At 40.5% G+C, this 25505-nt stretch overlaps 1 protein-coding gene across 1 annotated transcript in view; it reads left to right on the top strand.

The window, feature by feature from the left end:
- Positions 1-25505, top strand: part of CHL1 (cell adhesion molecule L1 like) — a gene marked incomplete at both ends in the record, with an annotated part of 53359 nt that overhangs the window by 16171 nt on the left and 11683 nt on the right. The window contains 14 exons of the mRNA XM_082059937.1: positions 2841-3025; positions 9957-10088; positions 10694-10831; positions 11520-11631; positions 12339-12505; positions 13862-14027; positions 15198-15322; positions 18125-18226; positions 18436-18633; positions 19450-19520; positions 22016-22238; positions 24206-24321; positions 24489-24693; positions 24920-25042. Coding sequence (XP_081916063.1) covers positions 2841-3025; positions 9957-10088; positions 10694-10831; positions 11520-11631; positions 12339-12505; positions 13862-14027; positions 15198-15322; positions 18125-18226; positions 18436-18633; positions 19450-19520; positions 22016-22238; positions 24206-24321; positions 24489-24693; positions 24920-25042 — 2063 coding nt within the window. The remainder of the gene's footprint in view (positions 1-2840; positions 3026-9956; positions 10089-10693; positions 10832-11519; positions 11632-12338; positions 12506-13861; positions 14028-15197; positions 15323-18124; positions 18227-18435; positions 18634-19449; positions 19521-22015; positions 22239-24205; positions 24322-24488; positions 24694-24919; positions 25043-25505) is intronic.

The following is a 25505-nucleotide window of genomic DNA, read 5'->3' as shown; positions in this document are numbered from 1 at the left end:
TAAAATTGAAACCCTATGCAGAGTTTTTCTAAACCATTCATACTCCATGTAAAGCAGCAGAGAGCCAGAATGCAACATTCATATATTTGTTGTTGCTGTAGCTTAGAAATAAGCAATTAGAATTGTATTGTTGTTAAGTATTGATTTTTATTTTTTTTTTTACTGTTATATTGGGAAAAAAAACATTATGGAACTTTTCTTCAGTAGTACTACTTTTGAGATGTTGAGATATTAAGTAACATCAGGGTTCAGCTTCTGTGGTTTGGCTCACAACCTATAATGTTTCTTTTTTAATTTTGCCAACTCAGTGTTGGTTCAAATGCTCAAAAATCATTCAGCATTTTTCCAGGTGTCAGTTCTCAGGTTTTTAAGAGAAAAGTTCTTGAGGCATGTAATACGAGGCACCATTGAGTGAAACAGTGGTCCACGTAGCCCAGTTGCAGTGGGAGATGCTGGCTTGGGAGTGCATGTGAACCTGGCTGCTTTTGTGGTGCCAGCATTCAGAATTCCCATACAAAGGATGTTCCTTCCATGGTGTTCTCACACACAACAGTATGTCAAGGAATGAATGTCACAATTTTGTAAAAATACAGTGAACTGCAGTCAGCCAAACTGTTTTGAGTCTGATAAAACTAACACTAATGAGCTAACTTCAAATTTAGTTCCAGTGCCATGTTTAGTTCCAGTGCCCCATTCCTATGCATGCCTCTGGTGCTTTGTACTGCACAGATATCTCAAGCTTGTTATTGCTATTATCATTTATGTTAGAGAACTGTTCAAGCTCTAGTTGTGGATCTGGCTGTATTAAGCATGGCAGAATATCTCAATGAAGAGATGTTTGCTATAATAACATAGAGGAGGATTAAAGTGAATGGTATGTGATGGGAAATCAGGACAATTTTGTTCCTTACTGTAAATAACACAGGACAAAATAAGGGTAAGGTAAGCGAATGCCTAAATAAATATTAAGTGCAGTTCTCACAAGATGCAAATACCTCTCTCAGACATTGTTCCTGCTGCAGTAACTTAAATAGACAGAAGCCCCGCTTTGCTGTCAGTCCAGTTATCCAGTTTTTACTGTGTGTTTGTGGATGCAATAAACTGCCCCAGAAGAGTTGCCACCAGAGAAATAAGTTAAGCAAAAATCTCTCTAACTGCTAAACCCACAATGAAAGCTCAGTTTCTTCTGGTTTCTTTGTGTTAGATCTTTTTGTTGAATGGAGACTTAAATCATGATCTTCTCATGCTGTATGGCGGAGCTGGAGGTCTGTGAACACAGGCGGTGGTTAGCAGATAGATAACTCACAGTAAAGGCTGTGCAATTATGTCCCCTCTAGAAAATTCCAAAATTGGGATGTTTATCTGCCTGAACAAGCGTGTTTGGGGTATTTTGTTTTTCTGTGTAGGAGTGAAAGGGCAATTTCTCATTTGAGCTGGCAAGATTATGCCTCTACGGTCAGTTGCCATTTCTGAGAGAAGGTGAATTACTTGTCTCTGTTGGATTCACTCCAAGTATCTGCAGTGAGTTTTAGTTCCCTGTTGCAACACTTCCTTGTCTAGTTCACTACCCATCTCAGGCGCACAAACCTCCACAAGTCCACAGCTATGATTTTATAGTGTTTTCAGGGTACTTAATAGGCAAACACCTTGGAAATACACAAATATGAATTTTCATGTGCAAGAATTAATATAATGGAAATATTTTTGTTTCATCTAAAATTTTCAAAGAAATTTTGTTTAAGATTTTTTGAATAAAAAGGTTTGGGGTTTTTTTTAGTCACTTTTGAAAGAAGACAAAGTACATCTTTGCTCACCAAACAAACATTTTTCACTGAAACCCTTCAAAAACCCAACATTTAGAGCAAAATTAAGCAATATTTTTGTTAAAATTCCCATTTTCAGCAGAAAAATGATCAGCTTTACCTATATCTCTGCCAATCCATTCCACCAAATGTCCACAAACCACAGAAGTGGATAGACTGAGCCAGATTTCAAGTAACTAAAATCAGGGATAGCCAACTGCAAACTAAGGGATTAAATACATTTCCAATCTGTCATTTTTGAAGACTTATAATCTGAGTAATGACAGTGTCAAGAGGGCATTGCCTCAATACAACACCAGGGCAACGCAGCGCCTGAGTTTGATACAAAAGCAGGACAAGGGCTCTCGCAGGAAATAATAGGATATTGGCACGGTTATGTTCACTGCTCATGGAAAACCATAATTTCTTGGTATGCGAGGCTTTGAGTAGTCTGTGCCCGGGCATTTTGCCACAATAACAGATGGACACAAGAGTAAGCAGATATGACACTGTGTGTCGTGTATGGTGTCGGGGTCGTGAAGCCCAGCTGGGAATGTGCAGACAACAGTCTGTCCTGAATTTCTGTGTCACTGCCATTTGCTTTCTAAAAACGTAAGAAGCATTTTCAGCCATCTCCACTGGCTGGCCACCTTCTAACCAGGCAGGACACTGAGTGAAGTCACTGTAATAAAGTCTTTACCTCCTTGTCTGTCCTCAGGTGCCCTTTTGGAGTAGGATGAAATGAGCTCCCTTCCCTCTCCCGCAGTCTGTGCCAACACACATACAAGGAATGCAGCCTCGTGCCATGGCCTGGTGTTGGCTGTAAAGAACCTGTTCACAGGGGCTCTTCAAACCAAGCAGTTTAGACTAGCTGTAGCCTATATTATAACCCCTAGTATAGCCCCAGTGTTTTAAAAGGGCTCAAAAGTCTGAAAGCTTCACCTTGCAAACCGTACGCATGAAGTTGAGCAGTTCTGCTAACATAAAGAATCACAGAAAGCCTAGTATTCAACTAATTATTTTTTTCTTTGCTATCAGCCCAACTCCTCATCTAAGCTGGGTCAAACTCACTGGAAACCTGCCCAGGGATGAACCAGAAACAGAAAACTTTGGGAAGATACTGAAGATAGAGCAAGCGACTGCAGCTGATGAAGGAACATACCAGTGCACAGCAAGCAACCCCATGGGGAGAGCGAAGCACGAGTTCCATGTTCATGTGGAAGGTGCTGAGTATGCTTTACTAAGCTTATTGATTTTGAACAGAGAGGTGGTCAAAGGAAGTAAATAAGGACCTTTGCTAATGCCACTCAGTGTAATGCATAAATTCAACCAACTCTATCAACTTATGTTAGCCAAGGACCTACTTTCTAGTTTTGGGAAGCTTGCAGAAAATAGCACCTTTTTAAAAGGAAAAGAATAGAAATGATGAATTGTTTTCCTGAACCATGAAGGCTCTACAAAGTGGTGAACTGGAGTACAAATACATGATTAGATCCAATACTCTAAAAAAGTGAGTTAGTCATGCAGACCTATTGATGAAATAGCTTTTACTAACCTGAATATCAGACCAAATGATGTAATCATTCTACCTGGTCTTAAAGAATGTGAAAATGGCTATACTGAGCCAGATCAGAGGTGCATTTAGCTTAATTTCTTTTCTTTGGCTTCCACCAAAAGGGAATGCCTAGGGACGATTGTAGAAATGCAGTGAGCAAACATGGTACTACCCTTCTCTTCCCCTTCTTCTTGTGCTCTCTTGCTATCACTGCTAAGGGTGGTTTCTATAGCCCCTGAAAAGTATCATAAAAATTTATGAAATAAAGTAAAAAACCAACCAAACAAAAAACCCACCAAACTTTTAACTGACTTTAAACAGTTAAAAAAACCCCTGAAATATGACCTTTTTGTCATCCCACTGAGTATCCAAGGCCTGTACCCTCCCTAGTCTGCATGCTTGGAAGGATGACCAGTTCTATGTTAGCAACATTTGTAAATACTCTGAGGTTTCCACTTGTGCGTATCTTCCACTTGTGCGTATCTTCCACTTGTGCGTATCTTACACTTGTGCGTATCTTACAGTCGTGCGTATCTTACACTTGTGCGTAGGGTGGTGCATGAGCACACACACAAGTCTGGTGGCTGAAGAGGGTGAGTGCTGGGTGCTTGTGCTCGCCTAGTGAAACAGAGAACCTGCCGTGTTTGTGCATCCCTTTGGTTGTCATTTATTTGTATTGCTGCTAAATGAAGGCAGATGAATGAAGCCAGCCAAGATACCTTCAGAACAGGCATCTTGCAGAGTGCAGATAGAGACACACAGCACCTGCTTTCCCTCCATCCTCCTTTCTCCCTTCTCACTCTCCAGACCCTTCATACGAGGCACATGCAAGTGCTCTTTTCCAGAAGCAAAGCAAACCCCTAATGAGACTTAGCAGAGACAAGCGAGCCCTACCACTGCAACACTTTCAGCAAGGTTGCCCATAAGTAGCTACAAAAAGAGAATCCTGAAGCAGAACTGAAAAACTTGCTGAAAACAGTTTCTTTTAACTGATGAAAAATATTCCAGCTTCTGATTTGCAGAGAAAAAAAAATCACAGGCAGTATTAAACTGTTGGAGTTTGCCAACTGCTTCATGTTAATCTGTGCTTCTTCCCGCTCTGTGGTCTCGAGGAATCCTGATGGGAGGAAAGGCACTTACAGCTACCTGCTCTGTGTTGACCGAGCTGTGGAAGAGCCTTTTCTCCCAGTATGTGATAAATCTTTCCCATTCTCTTGACACAACCTTGTGTCTTACAGTCTTCTTTTCCACCCTGGAAGTGTGGCAGAGAGGGATACCAGGACATGGCAAGTTTTCAGCTGCGACGGAGGGGAAGTGCTGACTCCTAGAAATCATTCCAGATGGTTTGGAGCATCTCTGCTGTAACTGAATATTTTAACAATCTGGCTATGATTTTCTTGGCTGTAAAAATTGAATCCTTCAAAGAAATTGCAGGAGCTGCAAAAACTAAAATACCAGAGAAATAACATTAATTAAGCTGTTCAGAATATTGACCCCTTTCTTCCCCACTCTCTAGAAGGAAAAAAGGGAAGAAAGATTTGAGCAAATTGTTGTTCCTGCTCACTAACAAACAAGTCCCTAAAAATAAATAAATAAATAAATAAATAAAAAGTAAAAAATGCTTTTGCAATCGCTATTAAATTAATTTCCCATGTGTGTAACTAATGATGGCTACTGTCACACTAACAGGAATTCTTCCTATTAGGAGTCACCTCACATGCAGGTTATCAAGGTAAAATTGAACACAAACACTGTCTTCTTCTAGAATTTCTAACCAGAAAATGTCACTACCATTAATCAGAGGTGGGCATGTTCATCATTCTTGCAGCAACTTCTGTGTATGCACTCAAGGGCAGATTTTGAGTTGGTGAAAGTGAGTATTAATTTCTGTTGGCTCCAGGGAGGTTATGCTGACATAGGGCATCCTCTCACCTGACAGGCTCTTCTAAAAGGATGCATGCAGGGTGAAGAAAATTAAACACGGAAGAAAAATTATCTCAGTTAACCACCACCCATTCTCAATCTAATGCAGGCATATAAATCAGGATTTTGCTATCATTCCTGCACTATGGCACATTTTCTGTTCTTCTTTCTGGTATCTGAGCATCTCAAACCAATACCCCAGCCTTCTAAATAACAGTCTTAATTACTGGTATTTGCATGCAACCTACTGATTAATCCTACAGTAGTCTGAGGGCAAAGATTCAGGCAATTATTATGAAGCATATGAAAATACTCAGCTAGCAAATTGCTTGCCTGTTTGTGCATTTTAATCTCTCTTTGCAAGGAAAGATGTGGCCTGGAACACTGAAACAGGCACAAAAACCTCATTGTTGTCATTCAAATGAGAAGGAATTATTAAAAAAAATAAAAGGCAAAAACCAAAACAAGCTCACAAATTGCCCTGACTTCAAATGTTTGTTTATTTGGTTATTGTATATAATCGCCTAAACCCAATATAAAATGTACATACAACCTCAAAATCTTGTCACTATCACAGTGCCTGATTTAATGGTACCTTGATCTTGACTGAGGCTCCTAGACTGTTTAACATAAATAATTATTACAATGTAGACTCCAAGCTGGGAGGAGTGGCTGACACGCCAGAAGGCTGTGCTGCCATCCAGCGAGACCTGGACAGGATGGAGAGTTGGGCAGGGAAAAAATTAATTAAATATAACAAGGGAAAGTGCAGAGTGTTGCATCTTGGCAGGAACAACCCCAGGTTCCAGTGTAAGCTGGGGAATGACCTATTAGAGAGGAACGTAGGAGAAAGGGACCTGGGGGTCCTGGTGGACAGCAGGATGACCATGAGCCAGCACTGTGCCCTTGTGGCCAGGAAGGCCAATGGCATCCTGGGGTGTATTACAAGGGGGGTGGTCAGTAGGTCCAGAGAGGTTCTCCTTCCCCTCTACTCTGCCCTGGTGAGACCACATCTGGAATATTGTGTCCTGTTCTGGGCCCCTCAGTTCCAGAAGGACAGGGAACTGCTGGAGAGAGACCAGTGCAGGGCAACAAAGATGATTAAGGGAGTGGAGCATCTCCTGTGTGAGGAAAGGCTGAGGGAGCTGTGTTTCTTTAGCTTGGAGGAGACCGAAACCTTATTAATGTTTACAAATACATAAAAGGTGAGTGTCATGAGGATGGAGCCAGGCTCTTCTTGGTGACAACCAATGATAGGACAAGGGGTAATGGGTTCAAACTGGAACACAAGAGGTTCCACTTAAATTTGAGAAGAAACTTCTTCTCAGTGAGGGTGACAGAGCACTGGACCAGGCTGCCCAGGGAGGTTGTTGAGCCTCCTACTCTGGAGACATTCAAAACTCGCCTGGATGCCTTCCTGTGTAACCTCATCTGGGTGTTCCTGCTCTGGCAGGGGGATTGGACTGGATGATCTTTCGAGGTCCCTTCCAATCCCTGACATTCTGTGATTCTGTGATGATATAATAGCTACGGGCCTTTGCAGCTATGTCTTGTAATACTTTCATTACTCAGCTAGCAAAAAATAAAATAGATTAAGCTAATGTGAGGCAGACACATGGCTGGTTGTTTTAATCAGGCTCAAACTGTAGTTCTGTGTTTCACTGGAAAACTGCTTCAACTGGGATGCAGATCCCAAGGTGGTAACTGCATCTGTAGCTGCAGACGATGCCCCCAAAGCAGGGTAGATTGACAGCCCTTGGGAAGACATGAGGAGAATTTGAAATTATCTTGACAAATTAGGAAAATGGTCTGGAATCAAAAGGATGGGCTTCAATAAGTACAAGTGCAGAGAAATTCTCATCAGGCAGTACTAAGTGGCTTCATAAACACGGGATGGAAAATGTCTGGTTAGACTAGTCTGGAGGATGTATAAAGGATTGCAAGCTGAGCATGACTTGGAAATAATAGTCTTGCAGAAAATGCAGAAATCATCCTGGAAAGTATGAAGGAAAGTGGTATAAGAGAGACTACTGAGAACTGATAAGGCCTCATGTGACACAAGCTGTTATACATCAAGGCTGGGCTTGACTCAAGACAGTTCAGAAAGCAGCAAGAGTAGTCACAGAGCTCAAAATCATGTCATTTGAGAAAAAAATTGATAAATATGTTTAATTTAGGAAAGAACGGATCTGAGGACTTGCATAGCAGCATTCAGATGCACTGAAGTTTCTTCACAACGTAAAATAACAAATTTTTCTCTTAGTTTCCTGGAGATAATAGAAGATACAATTAGACTTAAATTGCAGCAAGGAAGAAGTTGGTTAGGTGTCAAAAATTTGTTCTAGTTCTGTGAAAGTTTGGATCCATTGGGGGTGTTTTGGTGTAGATGATCCTACTTTGTTGCAGAAGGATGGAATAGATGCCTATTTTAGATCCCTTCTATTTTTGGACCTGTCATTATGTTTCTGTAAAGACATAAATCTATTAACAAGGGGCCCCACAGTTATAACTCTTACCAAGAAGAATACATTATGCAGTGAAATAGTTACCATGCTGCATTGCCCATACAGATTAACAATGTGACTGTCCCAACATTGCTTTTTTGTAGTTGCTAAAAAGTCTGTGTATATTTTGTTATTCTTATGTTCTATATAAGTAGTGTAGCATATCTACCACAGAGAAAAGAGTTTCTTCAGCTTTTCTGTGAAATTATATTTCATACTTGACAAAATCTTATTGCCTATGGCTTTGCAGCTGCATCACTTTCTTGGGGCAAATACAGCAATTCCCATGCTGAGAAAGGAAAGCAGTGGTGTAATTGGTCTGCAGCTCACTTCCAAAGCATAAGCAGAGGTGAAAATAGGAAGGGATCCATTGGGTGGTTTGTATCCAGTCTGCTTGGTCTGCCATCTCCAAAACAAGGACATTTCCTGTGTCAAGTACTGTGTTTGTGGCAGACCTAGTGAAAAACAAAAAAAAAAAGAAAAGTTTGTCAGGACTATCACAAACCTGTTCACCTTCACGCCTTTGGCCTGTCTTTTCCTGATGAAAGAATAATGTATATGAGAGAGAGAGAGGGAGGAAAAAGATCTGCATAAACCATGTTCTGCTGCTTATAGAGTTTTTTCCTGGAGCCTAATACAAGGAAATGTAACCAGTGTGGTCATGTCACATGCTGCACTACAGGAGGGCAACCAGCCCTGCATGAGGAAGGTGGTAGAGGAAATCTCTACTTTGTGAAGGAAATGCAAAGATGTTATAATTTTAGATAAACTTCAGCATCTTGAATTTTACTTCAGCCTTTATCTGTTGCTAAACAGTGTTTCTTTGTTTGTGCTCTGTTGGTGGAAATGGTGGACTTTGTGTAGAAGCTCTTGTGTATCACACTTCAGGGTGTTTTTTTAATATATCTCTGTGAATATGAGCAATGTTGTTTTGTTTTAGTATATCACACTGACAACATCTGGAGATGTATTACCAGGCAACAGAGCTCTGTTAATCTTCAAAGCATTTTATAAGCATTAACTAATGAATTCTCATATTTCCCATACATTAGCTCATAATTTTCCAACAGGGAAAGAGGCCCAGTAATCTGCACAGCACATGCAGAGAGGTAGCATCAGGTCTGGAATTAAAATTTGGAAGTTTGTTTCTTCTCAGGATAAGAAAATGATGAATTCAAGGCTGTGTTTTGAATTGAGGCTGCCCACTGAAGTGTAGGCAGGCTCAGGGACCTGCATTCAGTTTGTAGAGAACAAAGTGTTTCTTAGATTAATACTTCACCCCCCTAGTTCCTTCCTCTCCCTTATGGTGGTGTTTTTCCAATGAGGTTTTGGTACCTGATGCTTAGGGGCTGCTCTGCAGAGGAGAGGGTTTCCCAGAGCTACCCCAGTTTGGCTGGCAGTGCTGGGAAAGCAGAGAGCACAGGGAATGCTGCAGCACACTGCTGCTCCTCTACCACCACCCTGTGGGCAATCTTTCTGGACCACTCGTTGGGATGATGGTTTTTTCATCCCCAGTGATGAGAAAACGTTTCAGCATTCCTAAATATGGTACAGATCCACCTCTGATCTGAATACATGATGGAAAACCAGAATATAAAGAATCATAATGCATTTCCTCAGCACATGTAGATGAGCAGATGGAGGTGCTGCATCCTTGTGTGGAGCTCCTCTGAATCGCTGTGCCCTCTGGCTACCCCAGTCAAGGCAGTGGAAGCCGCTTGCTGATGCCTAGTGAGGGGGATCTGGGCTGGGTAGATATTTGCATCTTGTTTGAGTTGTTGAAATAGTCTCACTTCATTTCACAGACCACGATCTCATGTCTGAAGGGCCTTTTGAAAATGCTGACCCGTTCAGCTTTACCTCCTTCCTCAGCCTCTCACCTCCCATTTGCATTTGTTTTCCACTTGGATAGACACTGCCCATTCCCTACACTGTCTCCCTGACACTCACATTTCACAAAGCCCTGAAGGACAAAAATTGATGTGTGCCGATGCTAATTTTACCTTTTGCAGCGTCCGTTTCCAAGAAATACAATACAGCTGCACAATAGGCTGCTAGGAGCCGGCTGGGAACTGTTGGTAGCGTTTGCCATCTGCTGGAGAACCATAGCAATAGCAGAATTAGAGTTTTCTCGTTGTGGCACCTGATACCTGCAATGTCCCCTCTTTACAGAGCCTCCTCAGTGGATAAAGGAGCCCGAAGGTGGTGTTTACAGCGTAGGAGCAAATCTTGTGCTGCTGTGTGAAGCTATTGGCAACCCGGAGCCAACCATTCAGTGGAAACTTAATGGGGCACCCATCGACAGTAAGTGCCAGGTCTCAGGTCCTCCTTCAGGTAGTGGCTGGGTGGGATGTGCCCATGTTGTGTCTGGTTAGAGGGAACACACAAATCCTAAAGTACTAAGGGTTGTCTGGTTTGACATCTATTTAGACATGAATTTTTATTTACTTATAAAGCTAATGTTTAACTGCAGTCTTGAAGAGAGTAAGGGTGAAAACTGCAGGGCTGAGGAGTGGTGGTAGCCATGAGTTACTGCCTCTGCCTCACCCCACAACTCTCCCATCTTTTGGAGATCTAGGACAGCTTATGCTCATTGAGGACTCCTGGTCTTTCTTTTTGCTTCTGAACAAGCACAAATGATTGTGTGGCAGGGGAGCACAGGTGCTGCTCCCTGGTGTAGCAGTTTTATTGCTACAATTTTGAAAAGTCTGTGTGAGGATTTAACTGGAAATCGGTACTCTAGAGCACTTTTTTAGGTCAAAGAACTGCTGGCAAAGGCAGTGCTTTGCAACTTGCTCAGGTTTGATCCTGATGTGCTTCGCCTTTGACTTTCAAGCAGTGAGGAGAGACTGTGAACCCCAGAGTCACGTTGTTTTGTCCATTTCCTGATACAGTCTGGGTCTTTCCAGGGAGGACCTTCAGAGGCAGAATCTCTGCCAGAGAGATCAGTCTTACCAACCTGCAGCTTCAGGACAGTGCTGTCTACCAGTGCGAGGCCAGCAACAAGCACGGCACCATCCTTGCGACTGCCAATGTGAACGTTCTCAGTGAGTACCCTCCTGGCCTTCCTTGTTTATCCGAAAAGATCCAACTGAAGTGTCCCATTCAGCTGACTGAATGCTTCAGAACAGCTTGGGGAATGTAACCATGCCATTGTTTTTTTGCATTGACCTCAGATTTTAAGGAATACATTGTCCAAACTAATGCAGCAAGCCTTATGGCAGGCAATATTCTATGCTTAGCGTAAGCGCTCATGAGCTTTGATATATTCTTTATTTTAAAAACATGGTTGTGGTTGGGCTCAAAATCTTTTTAATTCAAATGTACTAAAACCACTAGGGGCTGAATTGTGACCACAACTCTGTTTTTGATTTATTAAGTGTATTGTTAATCTTTAATTTCAGTTGCAATGCTCAGCCTGTTCTTTGAAGAAAGAGAGTAATGGGAATTTTATTTAATAGAAGAGGTCTCTAGAGGAAGCAGAACTAGGTCTGTTTTCTCCTGGAGCACACTGAGGTTTCATGTTCTGACATGTCCAGCAGTCAACCACTGTTATCTTTGTCAGTGTAGCTTATGAGAGCTCAGTTGCTCAGTGCAACTAGTTCCAAAAGGCAGTGAAATTCCCATTAAGTCGCTAAGCATTTGACCTTTACTGGAAAAGGGCATAATGCAAAACAGTATTTGTATTCCCAGTTTTGAAATGCAGCGCTGTTCATTTTGCATTCTCTTTTGCAGATATTGCTCCCTTAATATTGACCTCAGATGGTGAAAACTATGCCACAGTTGTGGGTTACAGTGCCTTCCTGCACTGTGAAATTTTTGCCTCACCTGCAGCAGATATTAGATGGTAAGCCACTAAGAACTGATGTTTTCATGTGAAACAAGTTCATCCATGCTTCCCAAACATTAAAAAATATGCTAGTTTTTATTATTATGAAGTTAAAATTATAAATTTGTAACAAAAATGTTTATAATATAAGTATTCTGTGTTCAAATGCACTTTCAAGAACTCTGGAGCACTGGTTTATTAAAAAGGGGTAATGAAAGTCCTCAGGACCTGTGTGAGGCAAGTGCTGGGATATTCTTTAAACCAAGCCATGCTGGATATAGCCAAATTCTGCTACAGCTTCACCTGCCTTAGTTTAATGTTAGCAACTTTTAAAATTTGGACATGTTATTGAGGTGGAAACCTGATGACTTATGCTCTGTACTTACCCAGAAATGGTTCCATATGGTTAGAAATCACAGGATTGTCATAACACTTGATAGGTGAAATAAAATAGCAAATGACAGCTATAGAATAAAGGCTCAACCAGACCAGTTTAAAGACCTTGCTAGATGCTGTCAGTGTGTTTTTTGTTTGCAGGAAGCTTTTGTCCCTTTGTGATTTGCCTGTGTATGGGTAAAGTGACTTGCTAATCTTGATTTAGTCACTCAGTGGCAGATCTGAAACGAGTTCCAAAAATTCCTGTGTCTCATGCAATATCTGCTAACCATGAAATAACAGCTCCTGCAGCCTTAGAAATAACCCATAACTATTATTATCCTCTTTAGGACTAAGGATGAAAGCATAGAGCCACTTTCGACATCACGCTATGAGTTAAATAAGAATGGCACCCTAGAGATCAAAGAAACAAAGAAAGAAGACACTGGATCGTATGCTTGCTGGGCTGCAAACTCTGTTGGTAAAAGAGCAATCACTGCTAATCTGGATATAAGAGGTAATGGCTCACGAATAGAAACACCTTGACATCTGCTAAAGTTTCATATTTTAAAATTTTCAGTAAATAAGTAATTAGTACGTGCTTAGTCCAAGACAGAGATATATTCCGTCAGACTATAAATTCTCCATATACTAAGACTATACTAAGACCTGAAATTACCACAGGTCTCATATGTATGTAGCAGTTAGTATTGTCCCATTTTTTCTGTGTGATTTCTCCGTGCTCATAGAAGATATTTACTTTCCTCTTGATACGAGCAGATGCTGCATAAGCCACCAGAAACTTGCAGCTTAGTTCACAGATCCATTAGCTTTATTTTCTTGAAAGGGTTTTTCCTCCTTCTTGCCATCAGCCCTGTTACACTCAGATCCTTGGGGGCTCAGAGTCCTCCCTGTGCTCAGGGGCTCAGTGGGGTCCTCGCTGAGCCAGATACATACCTTGTGCTTTAATTCTGTTTTAAGGGGTTTATTTAGTTGGTTGGGCGGGAGGGTTTTCCCCTGGCAGGGTGATGGCAGTGGACACCTTCTGTTGAGTGCACGGGTTAAAGTTAGAGGGTTGCATACAAATTTACATAGTATTTATGGCTTGCCAAGCAAAATTCCCATAATTGCTTAATTAACAAAGTCCTCAAAAGGACTCTCAGATTCAGGTTTGCTGTGACAAACTTGAGGAAAATAAAACAAACCGCTCTTTTTGTGTTCTATTTCCACCCACTCCCTTTGCTTTGTAAATTTTACAGTGATAATAAACATGAAAATGTACAATGAAATTCTCACAGAGCAACATTAAAACGAAATTCAGACAAGTACTTTCTTCTTACTTATTCATCTGTTTCCGCATTCAGATTAGAGTCAATTAAAAGAACAAACTTGATTGCAATGCTTTTTCTCACTTGACTTTAATAAGCTTGTAATTTTTGTTGGATCATTGCCAAAGCCTATTTCAAATGGTGATTGGACATAAAAATCATATTCAAGCTTAATATATCATCCATTTCATGACAGTCTGCTAACAAGTATTTTCACCTGTGACTGTTTGCAGGATATGTTTTTTGGTTGTTGTTGTTGCATTTTTTTGTGTGTTTGGATGTTTGTGGGTTTTTTTGTTTGTTTGCTTTTTCTCAAGCTCTTTGGTTTGGAATAAACTAAAAAAAAAGAAAATTTCAAGATAGAAAATAAATCCTGTGAAATATTTATTTCAAAACCAACCATCCTTCACTTCAAATGTTTTTATATATAATAAAAAAGACATGATCATTGCTCCTAAGGTTGAATTTTATATATGAAGTGCTTGGTGAAATTTGCTGTAATAGCCTCTCTCTCCTAATCAAAGTGTTTTTCTGTGATCATTCAGATGCTACAAAACTTGTTGTTACTCCAAAGAACCCCCGAGTGCTGAAATCACATTCAGTTTTATTGAAATGTCAGTCTGAGTATGATTCACACTTGAAACACAGTTTTAGGTTATCCTGGAGGAAAGATGGAGATGAGCTGCCAGTCAATAGCACAGAAGATGGCAGGTAAGCAGGGAAGAAACAAGAGTTTTCTTGATCTCAGCTGAGTGACGGTGTATGGTTCAGGAACGTGAGTTTCAATAAACATGAGACTTAATATCTTGAAATGCAAATTTATGCCGGCAAGAATTCTTCATGTGATATGTGAATAGATCTGCATTTTATATACATATAAATATTAAATGCATCTATATGAGTTTTGAGCCATGGCTGGCTAATGATTTTGGTTTTTATTAACTTTCTTACTGTCATGGCAAAATATTACCTAAATGTTGGTTTAATCCAAAAATACAACCCTAGCCACAGTGCAGTCAACCGTGGTTTTGTTTCTCCACCTCAGTGGTAGTAGTATTTTTGTGTGCTTTACACCTCCTTGGCCAAAGCAAAGTCCTCATTATGTTGATGTGAACTGAAAACAGGTGTCTGGGATTCTGTCTAAAATCATACACATTAAAAGCAATGAGAATTTCCTATGTATGAGTTTAGGACTTACAAGTGTAGGCTAAATTTTGTCCAACTTTTATGTTTCCATTGACCTTAAGGGATGGAGCTGAGCCTTTATTCCATATGAAGGGTCCCACAGTGGGCAATCAGATGTCTTCATTAATTACCACAGAAGAGAGATGATTTCTTAAATACTGCAGTGCTGGAGAGGTTGGAGATCCTGCTGAGGCCATGTAGTGAAAGGAGATAGTGCCAAGCAAATACCGTCTCTGCAACAGATCCTGTGTGCCTGGGTTAATGCCAACTTCCCTGGTACATTGGACATTACACAAGTGGGTTGGGATTGCTTAGTTTTACCCAATCCTTTTAAAAAATTTGGACATAAAGCCCATGTATTTGCCTCATTAATGATGTGCCAAAATCCTATGTTCTAGACACTCAGCCGATGCATCTCAATGTGGCTCTTTTCAGACCAAGAGAGATATGCCAACTTCCAACCATGAAGGCTAAATTGCTACAAAATGCAAATAATAGCCTACAGCACAGTGCATAATACAACTACAATTACACTTGAAAATAATACACCTAATGTGCAGTTATGTTATTCAAAATCTTCTGTTACCAAGTTTTTTCATGAACAGTGTTTCAGAGAGCAACAGTGTCTGTCATATACTTATCTTGCAAATTTTTCTCTTCCTTTATTGTATGTACCTTTTTTTTTTTTTCCTATAGGATAATTCTGGACAAGGATACACTGTTCATATCAAGTGTGACACTGGAGGATCAAGGAGTTTACACGTGTGTGGCCAGAACTTCTCTGGACAGCGTCACAGCTGAATCGCAGTTGGTTGTTCTTGGTAAGTGGATATTTTCTTGATGTGCAAACAGCTCCACGCAGTACCTAATGCCACTGCAGCACTTTTATTTATTTGTTTCTTCTGCCTAGTTCAGTTACAGAACCTAAATAACCCAATCTCACAGAGATGCAAGGTCCATCTCACCCATTAACCTCAGTTGTGCTACCCTTGTGTCTCCTGGAATGGGGATGCTGATGCAAGCATTTCATTTATATTTAATCAGCTCTTTGTTATACCTAAGATGAGACAACCTTTTTTCTCAGTTCAGGAGTCACCCACAGTGGCTGTAGGACAGGCTGGAAGGTGTAATAGTATATCAAGAATGGCTCTGCTTCTGCTTTGACGTCCTTGGTCAGTCCTTCACTCGAAACGTGCATACAAATTACCACTTGAACTATGTTTTGAAAAAGAAAGACATAAGGCAGTATTTAGATGTCCAATTCCTCTGAAGATCAGTGAAAGTGAAGCACCTAAAAGGATTATCTCTGTGAATCTGAGCATAAATTATTGTCCAGTAGCAAAGAGTAAGTTTTCAGCAGAGAAAGGCTTTGACCCACAGATTCTGAAGCTTGAACTTGTGCCATCCTTACAGGCTACTGCCCTTCCTGAAGGACTACTTGAAATTAAGGGGGTGAACTTGTGTAGTGATGTGCAGTCCTTTCCACATGTACCTAAGTGCATCAGCCAATATCTAAAATGCTACGTTGTGGGCAGTTTTGCAGCATTTTAATTTTGCTTCATTTTAAATTTTTATTTCTGGCAGTGATTGCAATAAGAACTAAGACAATCTGACTTTCAAGATGCTTTCACACTTTAAATAAATGTTATTTTTTGGTAAATATTAAATTAAGAAGATGCTATGCACATTTCTTACAGTACTGTATTCTGTAGTGCTTTATAATTCAAAATGTTAATAGACCGTTCGTTATATTACTTATGAAAATTTCATTAAGCTCTTTATTCCCTTTTGAAAAGGTGATTTGCAGAGAGGAAAAACAGTCTGTGCTCTTTTTCCCTTGTTTGTTGTATGTAAGAAATTTCTTGGTGGATTAACAACATCTGTTATTTCAAAATGAAAAATGCAGGCTTCTTTTGCAATGGAAGACTTGTGAGATGGCTAACAAACTACATATGGATAAAGAATTAAATATGGCACAGATGGAAACGTCAGGATATGGGCAACTAAGAACAAAAGAAATATTCAGTTAGAATACTTTTGAGTGTTTGTTCTATGATTAATGAACAGATAGAGGAGTGAGTATCTTTAAGATGCAGCATTGCCATCTGTAAATTAATATACTGAATTTCAATACCAGATATGCTTCAAGAATAGAACAGCAAAATGCCTGTAGATTAAACTGTGCTTTCCTGATTTTTCCCAAGTACAATAGAAATAGGGGAAAGAAATGCAAAGAAAACTAAAACAAAAGCCCAACCCAAATATAACCTTTTTAACTTTTTGGTGTAACTTGAGGTAAACAAGAACACTCAATATTGTTATTTAAAAAATTCAGTACATACACAATTAATTTCTTTTGCAATGACAGAGACAGTCTTGGTGGTTGAGGTAGCTGTTTTTCTTATAAGAAATTACATTGTCAGCCAAAAATGTAGTTGGGACATACGAGCAGGAGTAGTTCAAAGACCCAAAGTTGCACAATCTCATTTCCTTGGTCTGTACATTTTTCAGATTTTGAAACACCAGTCCTGTGTTTAAGGAAGAGGAGTGTATGTGAATTTGGAAGGATGAGGGGTTACCATTAACCCCAGCAGCGAGGAATTACTCTTTTACATCAGGCCCTACACATTTCAGTTACCAAAATAATCCAGCACAATCAGACTGCAAACTATCAAAGCAAGCCATAAGGAAGATAAACATCTGTCAGTCTGAATACCCCAAATTTGAAAGCGTTTATTCAATTACATACAATTAGGCAAACGACCTATTGCCACAGTTCACCTTTTCTGCCCCTGATGCTGTTGAGAAGCTGGTGGTGTTGCAGACCTGTGCCCACCTTACTGTCTTGCAGGACTGTGAGGGGGAACAGCCTATTTCGGTGGTCCTGGTTTGCAGTTTTTCAAGGACCCACCTCAGCTCTAGTTAAGGGGCAGGAACCGCACCCCTGAGGAGCAAGCTCTGATTGCAGCAGGGCCGTCCCTTGTGCAAGGCTTGTAAGGTCCCACACTTGTCCCCAGGAAGCACAGTGCAGTTATCGCACCAACCACCACCAACTCTGATATATTCTCGGGACAGCATTAATTGAGCTGGCAGGTGATGAATTTTCTTGTTTCCTTTTAATATAGATCCCCATGGCTGAGATAATGAGTGTTATCCTTTCACTCATATTCTAAAAGGCCAAATTCAATAACTGTCAGAGCTGAGTCACCTTTTACCACTCTGGTTTGCACCAGAGTGAATCCAAGTGATGCTAATATAACGTTCTGCTAAGATCAGTGTCAATATCTATTAATGATTAAACAGATCTTAGTGTTGAATTGCAAAGAAAAATCTGTTGCTGCAAGCACAGTAATGAAAGTAGATGGAAATAAACTCGAGAAGGGATATTGCTTTTATAAGGGAGAAAGCAGGACCAGCAGTTTCAGCCTGGTTTTCTGTAATAAAAAGGACCTTTGAAAGCAATTCCCACTTTCCTAATTTTGAAATCTGTTTTGAAGTCCATTTTAAAATCCAAAGATATTTCACCACCATCTTCACTGAACTTGCTGTTCCTCTTCTTCGGAAAATGCCAAGACAGACACAAATAGCTGCCGTGCTCCTTACACCACTTCTCTGTTTCTCAGATGTTCCTGATCCACCAGAAGACCTTCAGCTCTCAGAAAATCAAAACCGAAGTGTTCGACTATCCTGGAAAGCTGGAGCCAGTCATAACAGCCCTATTAATGGTATGAGGGATTCTAGTAACATCATCTTGCACTGTTCAGCAATCATTGCATGTCATGGCTGTCAGAAGAAACAACCGTGCTCACAGCCATACTTAGAACAAATTGACTATCATAGTAAAACTAATTAAGTTATTTCCATTCTTGTTATTTATAATTTGAGTATACAAGCTCTGCCTTTTTTCTTTTGTTTTGTTTCTTTTCCACCCCAGAGCTGATTATAGAGTTTGAAGAGGACCGGTGGGAGCCGGGGAGGTGGCAGGAGCTAACCCGAGCCCCGGGAAATGATACCACTGTTCTTTTGTCACTGGCCCCGTATATGAATTACCAGTTCCGTGTCGTGTCTGTGAATGCAGTTGGAAGGAGCCAGCCTAGTAAACCATCGCTGCGCTATGCAACACCTCCAGCTGGTAAACACTGCCATCTAGGCTTCAGAATATTATTATTTTTAGTGTTTTGCTGGGAATAACATTGACCTCTGGTGCTTCAGAGGGGTGTGAAGAATTCAGGGTCACTTATGCTGCTTTTGCTGCTCAGTAGCAGGCCAGGGATGTCAAAGTGAGGAGTCTACACTGCTGTGATCAGCTTTCCTGTGCTCTGCTGATTTTGCACCTTTAAAGCCCATTACAGCCCTTTATGGACAGGCAGTTGTGGAGAGGATCTTTGAGGTTCATGGGGAACCTTCCAGCAGCGCTAGGCTTATAAAAAATATCCATTCATGGTGTATTTCTCACTGTGACAGAAAATGTTGTGTCCCTGAAAGTCATTTTAGAGGCCAACTGTTCAGCATAACATTTACATTCCCTGGCATTTTTCTTTCTTTTTTTTTCCTCTTTACTTCAATTTCAGGTCCTTCTTCAGCTTTTCAGCTGCATGTGTCCTACTAATGATATACCTTCTGTTTACTAGCCCCATAGGGAGAAAAATCTCTTCCTCATAATTCCCCTACATCTGGTGCTTTGAAATCCAAAAGTCACAGTTTCATGTTAACTGGTGGCTCCAACCAAAAAGGGCACTTAGGAACCAAAACTGCATAAACAATGTATTTCAGTCACAGCAGCTTTGCTGATCCAAGTAATCAATCTCATTAATGTTGTTTAGGTATCTTTCACTCTAAGTAACACCAAAATAAGAAAAGTTTTCTGCGACCATTTTTTGCATTTAAATAATAAGTGCAAATAAAACCCAGGATTTGCAAACTAACCTTGTTGCGTATGTGGTTCCAGCTCCGGACAAGAACCCAGAAAACATCCGAGTTGAAGCCTCTGAGCCAGATGAAATGGTGATGAAATGGGAGGTAAGGGAAAGGTTTCTGTCAATGCTAAATACTGGAAACAGGTTCTCCCTTCAAGCAGCAGTTTCTAAAGCAGCACGGAATTTATCAGCATTCTGTTTTAATATAATTACATTAAAAAAGAAATAACATATCCTTTGACTCTACTTCTCCTACTCCTGTATTAGCAAATTCCATAGGCAGGGCTCTTGCTGCACCTGAAGTCAAAAGTAAATCCATTATTGACTTACATGTTTTCTGCGTTTCCTCCCAGATTTGATTTTGATTCACAAGTCACTTTTTTATATCTAACTTTGCAGGCTGTTAAGAAATATGAAAGTCCTATAAAGCACAGTGAGAATCCTCAAGAGTACACTCTTCTTCTGTGCATCTTGCATGCAAGAAAGTGCTTAAAATAATTGTGGTCTCACCCTGCTCTGCAGGAGGTGCAGCCAAGCCCAGGGATGGTTTATGCATAACTTCTGCCCTTTCAGCCTGGAGGTTTCAAATGACACAGATCACTTGGCCAAGAGAACGTGAGCTTGAATTTTTATATCAAGAGCTAAAGGAGTGTGAAGAAAGTTCTGAAGCATGTGTGTCAAAGAAATTGTGTAAAAATGTTGAGGATGGTTTCCAGTCTTAAGAGTCCCTGGCTTTTAAGCTTACAGCTTCTGTGCCAACAGTTTAGAGAGATGTATATTCCTTTATTTAACACAAATTTCAACAACTGTGGAAGGAAGCATATTTTTTGTGGCTGGAATTAAACACAATTTACATGAGATTTACTTTTCAATCTACTACTCATAACAAGGAACAATAAATGTTTCCCCAGTGTGAATTCATGGTTTAGGCTATAATTATGCCAAAAGGAGATGTTCCTCTAGATCTATCAACTTGGATTTGAATGGGGATTTTTGCTGTATGACATAGCCCAGGGTCAGGAAAGACAATTCCCGCCTCTCAGAAGAAATGCAGAGATATAGTAAGCAGCATGACTGGGAAATGTTCCTATGACCAATGCTTTGTTGAACAGAGAATGCGTGCTTCTCCTCGCTGGGAAGCCTGTAATCCACTGCTCAGACAGGGCAAAAGTACAAGTGAAAACTGAGACTGATGGGAGAGAATGGGATGGACGGGCTTTGTTAAATCTTATTGAATCATTTAAGTGTCGTAAACAGGATATTCATTTATTTATCATGTTTCCTGTATGCTTTTCAGAGGAAATGCTAGGCACTGAGCATGCTGTTCCTGGCAGACAAGGGCTGCAAAATGATGTTAATCTGCCTAGTTTGGATTAAGAGAGCAGATGAGCTTAAGTGACGAGATTTTCAGCCAAGGATTTGCAGTATTGAGAGATCAAAATAAGAATCAAGCAGTACTGCAAGTTAACTCTAAACGAGAAGTTATTTTTGTGTAGGAATTCTTTACTTCAGCTTCTCTTGCAAATTACATTCCTCAGAGTCTTTGGCATGGAGACAGTTCTCCCAGCGGTGCCTGTTAGAAAGCTGCCCACTCTACTGGCTCCTTGACCACAGTCATCTTGAAGGTCCTCATACCCTCAGAGCAGATAAATGGGAATTTTTGCACATCCCCCAGACCTAGGTCCCTGCCTGTGCATGAGGAGCATTGATGGGGCATTGCTTTCTGCTGGCACTTGCAAGTTGATGCTGTTTCATTTCAGACATCTGTGAACAGCTTGCATACATATCAGTTATTTTATATTTAATATGTACAATATATAATTTAAATATTAAAAGGAGGGTATGTGGTGGGAAGTAGCCACAGCTGTTTTAGTGGGCTGAAATACCTATCATTTTTGATAGTACAGGTGACCAGTCAACCTTGCGAATTAAAGAGGCACATTTTCAGAGAAATGAACTCAATTGGAGAATGTCTCATGGAAAGCCATTGCTGTATGTCTTCTAATATTTTATAAATTAATTTTAATTAGATGGGAACCATGCTGTGATGAATTCTTCAGTTGATTGGCAAAAGACAGTGGCACAGCAGTTGCACATTAAGTGTCCAGGCATAGTTTCAAGCATTTGGTGCATATTTAGAACAAATCTAAATTTTAATGACCTGACTTGCCATGCTACATAAAGCTCTAAGATAAAACACAAACTTTAGCTGTATTAAACGACACACACAGTCTTATGCCAAAACATGCCTTTTAGCCGTGCTAAAATGCATGTTGTTTTACGTCACACAAGAAAACAAAGAAAACCTATGTTAAACCAAAATCTGCTGTATACAGTATGCAGAAATATGTCTACAAGCAATTAATTTGTTTTTAAGCCAACTGTTTTTCTGCCTTTCACCCACCTTTTGAAGTCAAGACATTTTTCTTCCATTCATCTTAAAATTTACATGACAGGGATAAGTTAAAGCTTTATTTTTTCCCTCTTTTCTGTCCCAATGTAATAACACACCCTCCAAAATTATCCCCCGCCCAATAGCTGCTGTTTCATGATTTCTGCAACAAAGACAGACAGAATCTCTTTTAAATTCTTCCTCAGCCCTTGAAACCCATGGAGAGGAACGGGCCAGGACTGGAGTACAAAGTCAGCTGGCGGCAGCGGGGAGTTGAGGCGGACTGGAACGAGGAGACGGTGAAGAAGCATTCTCTGACCCTGCGAAACACCCCCACCTTTGTGCCTTACGAGATCAAAGTCCAAGCGGTAAATAATTTAGGATCTGGTCCTGAACCAAACGTTACCATCGGATATTCAGGCGAGGACAGTAAGTAGCAGAAGCTTTCATGTAATACACTGATGGGGGATTCTTGTGTTGCAAAATGATCAGATATGGAGTGATGGATTAGGCAGCCCATGACCAAAATTGTTTAAATGCTGGTGCTCAGCATGATGGGCTACATGAGGCACAGATGAGATTGATTAATGCTGGGCACTGTGGATACCAGCTTGCTGGTGTTTGAGAGTTTTTTTGGAAAGGTCACTTGTGCTTTCATTTATCTCATTTGCTGGCTGAATCTGGATACTTGTTTGGAGGTCACAGCCTGTAAGGAGTCTATGAAGTTTAGAAGTCACTGTGTTGTACTTTGTGAGAAAAAAAAAAAACAGCTTTTCTGGGGCCTGATTGAACAGTTTAACTCTGTCAGAAGTTGAGTATTCTGTCCATTAAGTACAAACACTGAGGCACTGGGCATTGTAAATGAATGTACAGATGATGCTACATTCCTGTGTATGCTGGGTGTTACCTTGTCCATTGAGTCCATGAAGAACGAGTCCTCTTCTTCAGGCTGCACTTCTGTCTAATGGGTTTCTGTGACTCCCTGGTGGCACAGCCCCAGCTCAGGCCTCCCTGTGTCTCTGGAGAAAACTTCCTTCACTGTGAAGCTTTACTTTGGGTCTACTCCTGCTCCAAGTCCCCTCCCTGGGTCTCCTCAGTGCCTGTCCACCTCTGATTTTGTACTCTGCCTGGCCCACAGGGCATCATCCAGGCCAGGTAAAACAGAGAGGCTTTCTCCCCTTGCTACTCATTTTCCCCAAATAGGTGTCCCTGGGCTGCTCTGAACTGACAGCCACTGTTCATGACACCCACAGGGACTTTGAGCTCTGGCTTCACAGTGGATTTTAATAATCATGTTTCCTTAGGAGAGATGAACATGTGGGAGGATTGCATTGCTAATAGAATTAATGACAGTGCCATGGGGGATGCAACAGTCCTGCTATGTCCATGGGATACCAGATAATGTCACCGCTGAGGACATTGCACCATCTCTGAGCAGCAGCCTGAAAAAAAAAATAGTATCTTTTATGTAGGATTTGAGGATTCAAACCAGCAAGGGATTAAACAGCACAGTGGTCAGTTACAAGGGGCAGAAAGCTTCCCTGATCCCAAATTCAAGTGCTTATTGTATTTGCAAATGCGTGGCAGCAGGGACTCGAAGCCTTTGGCAAAAAAGGGAATGGTCCATATTTCAGATCTGCTGATTAATTTCATTATTTAAAGTGAGACAATTTTCATGCCAGAAATCTGAAGTCTTTAAATTGTTTAGAATGGTCTTGGTGCTGCTCATACAGGAGAATCCCCACTGCACACCCAGAGGTGGGCAATAAGAAGGTTTGGTGGTGCATCTTCTCTCCCCTGTGCAGTGTATGACAGACAAGAGGTTGAAGTCTGAGAACAGAGAGAAAAAACACCCGCAACATGTTTATTTTCTTTCTGTATCTGTGATGCATCTAATTTTATATCTACCAGTGGAAAATCTTCCCTGCAATTGAGTTATCAATGGATCAAGGCCTCTTTTTTTCCGGCACTATGATAGCTCCCTGTGTTGTGTAGTGATTAAAATCCTACTGTTTAATGAGCTTAGTTGTAAAATGAAATTGATTATAAAAAAAACTTTATGATTGCCTTCTTGAGTGCTGTGTTAATCATTTTTTTTATTCTTCTCACTGCTGTAAGCGTTGCTTGAAACAGGAAATCATAAATACTGGTGTAGAAATTCATATGTCCCAGTGCACCTGTGTTCTAGCCCTCAGCAGAAAGCCCTGATATGGCACAATAATGTTTATTGGCCCGTTTCACCCACTGGATGCAGGTGGAATGGCTTTTTTCTTGCCTGCAGTAAGACTGCATGAACTGCCACAGCTTGAGCTGGAAAGCCAAGCCCTGTAGCTATAACAGTGTGAAACTGTGCTCTTGTTAAGTGTCTTTAGTATGCAGCACTTTTGTTTTTACAGTTCCAGATGCTGCTCCTTCCGACGTATCAGTGGATATTGTGAACAGCACACTGGTCAAAGTCTTCTGGTTTGGAATACCAAGGGACAGAGTTCGTGGGCATTTAAGAGGCTATAAGGTTATGAATTTATCTTTAAATAATTATATACAGTTGAATGACCTATTAAGTGAATCCTATATCAAGGAGAGATTGCAACCTCTCATTTCTGAGAAGATGAGAGATATCAATATTGTGTTCATCCCCATACAACATTATTTTTTATAGAAATGCCAATCTCAATGCAGGTCAATTGGTGGAAAACAAAAAGCATGCTGGATGGGAAGAGGCATCACCCAGAGAAACAGTTCCTAACATTTGTAGGAGACAGAAACTATGGGATGATTCCTGGTCTAGAGGCCTTCAGTGAATTCCGCTTAACTGTTTTGGCTTACAACTCCAAAGGAGATGGCCCAGAAAGCTCCCCCGTTGTGTTTGAAACTCCAGAAGGAGGTAAGACAGAATGAGAATATGGGATGGAGGGACAGAAATAGAAATTGTCCATGTAAGAATACAAGTTGATTTCCTTATTTAAAGTGATTGTAAAATCTCCAATATTTGCAAAACCCTTCACTAGGAAGACTGTAGGTTTGAGCTAAACTATATCTGTACTTAACAAGTATGTATAGAGACAGACTTGTTAGAGTCTTCTCTGTAAGCTAATGCATGTATCTTCCAGTCCCCGAACAACCACGTTTTCTAAGGATCCTGAACTTCGACAAGGACTCTGTCACTCTGTCATGGGGACTTCCCAAGAACGCAAACGGCCACCTTACTGGCTACATTTTGCAATACCAGATGAGTATGTGCTTGTTTTACTTTGATTTTAGAATTTAAGCATTATTACTTAAAATTTTTTAAAAAAATTTAAAAATAGAAAAGGGGTGTATATGCACTGTTATTTCAAACAAAGGCTGATGAGAGACTGTTTCTGAGATCGCAGTAACAGCCATAGCATCAGAACAGCTTGTTTTGAAGTGTGATGCATGCACAGCCTGCTAGAGGGCAGGCCAAAGTCATCTATCAGAGCAAAATGTTTTCCATGCACTTTTCCAATGCCAACTCATATTGCTGCCATGCCCTATTTCCTATTAATAGACTATTCAATTATTTCATATTTGGAAATAATACCTAATGTAGTAGTTAAGAAGACCCATAAATTATAGGTGCATTTTATTGAAGTAAAATTTATTTAACGCAAAATATTTTGTAATGAGAGCACTTTAGCTACATTTATTTGGATGTTCACATTATGTCAGTGAGCA

Source organism: Streptopelia decaocto (assembly GCF_964273445.1).
Source record: "Streptopelia decaocto genome assembly, chromosome: 8".
NCBI classification, from domain to species: Eukaryota; Metazoa; Chordata; class Aves; order Columbiformes; family Columbidae; genus Streptopelia; species Streptopelia decaocto.
This window is presented reverse-complemented; position numbering and strand designations above follow the sequence as displayed.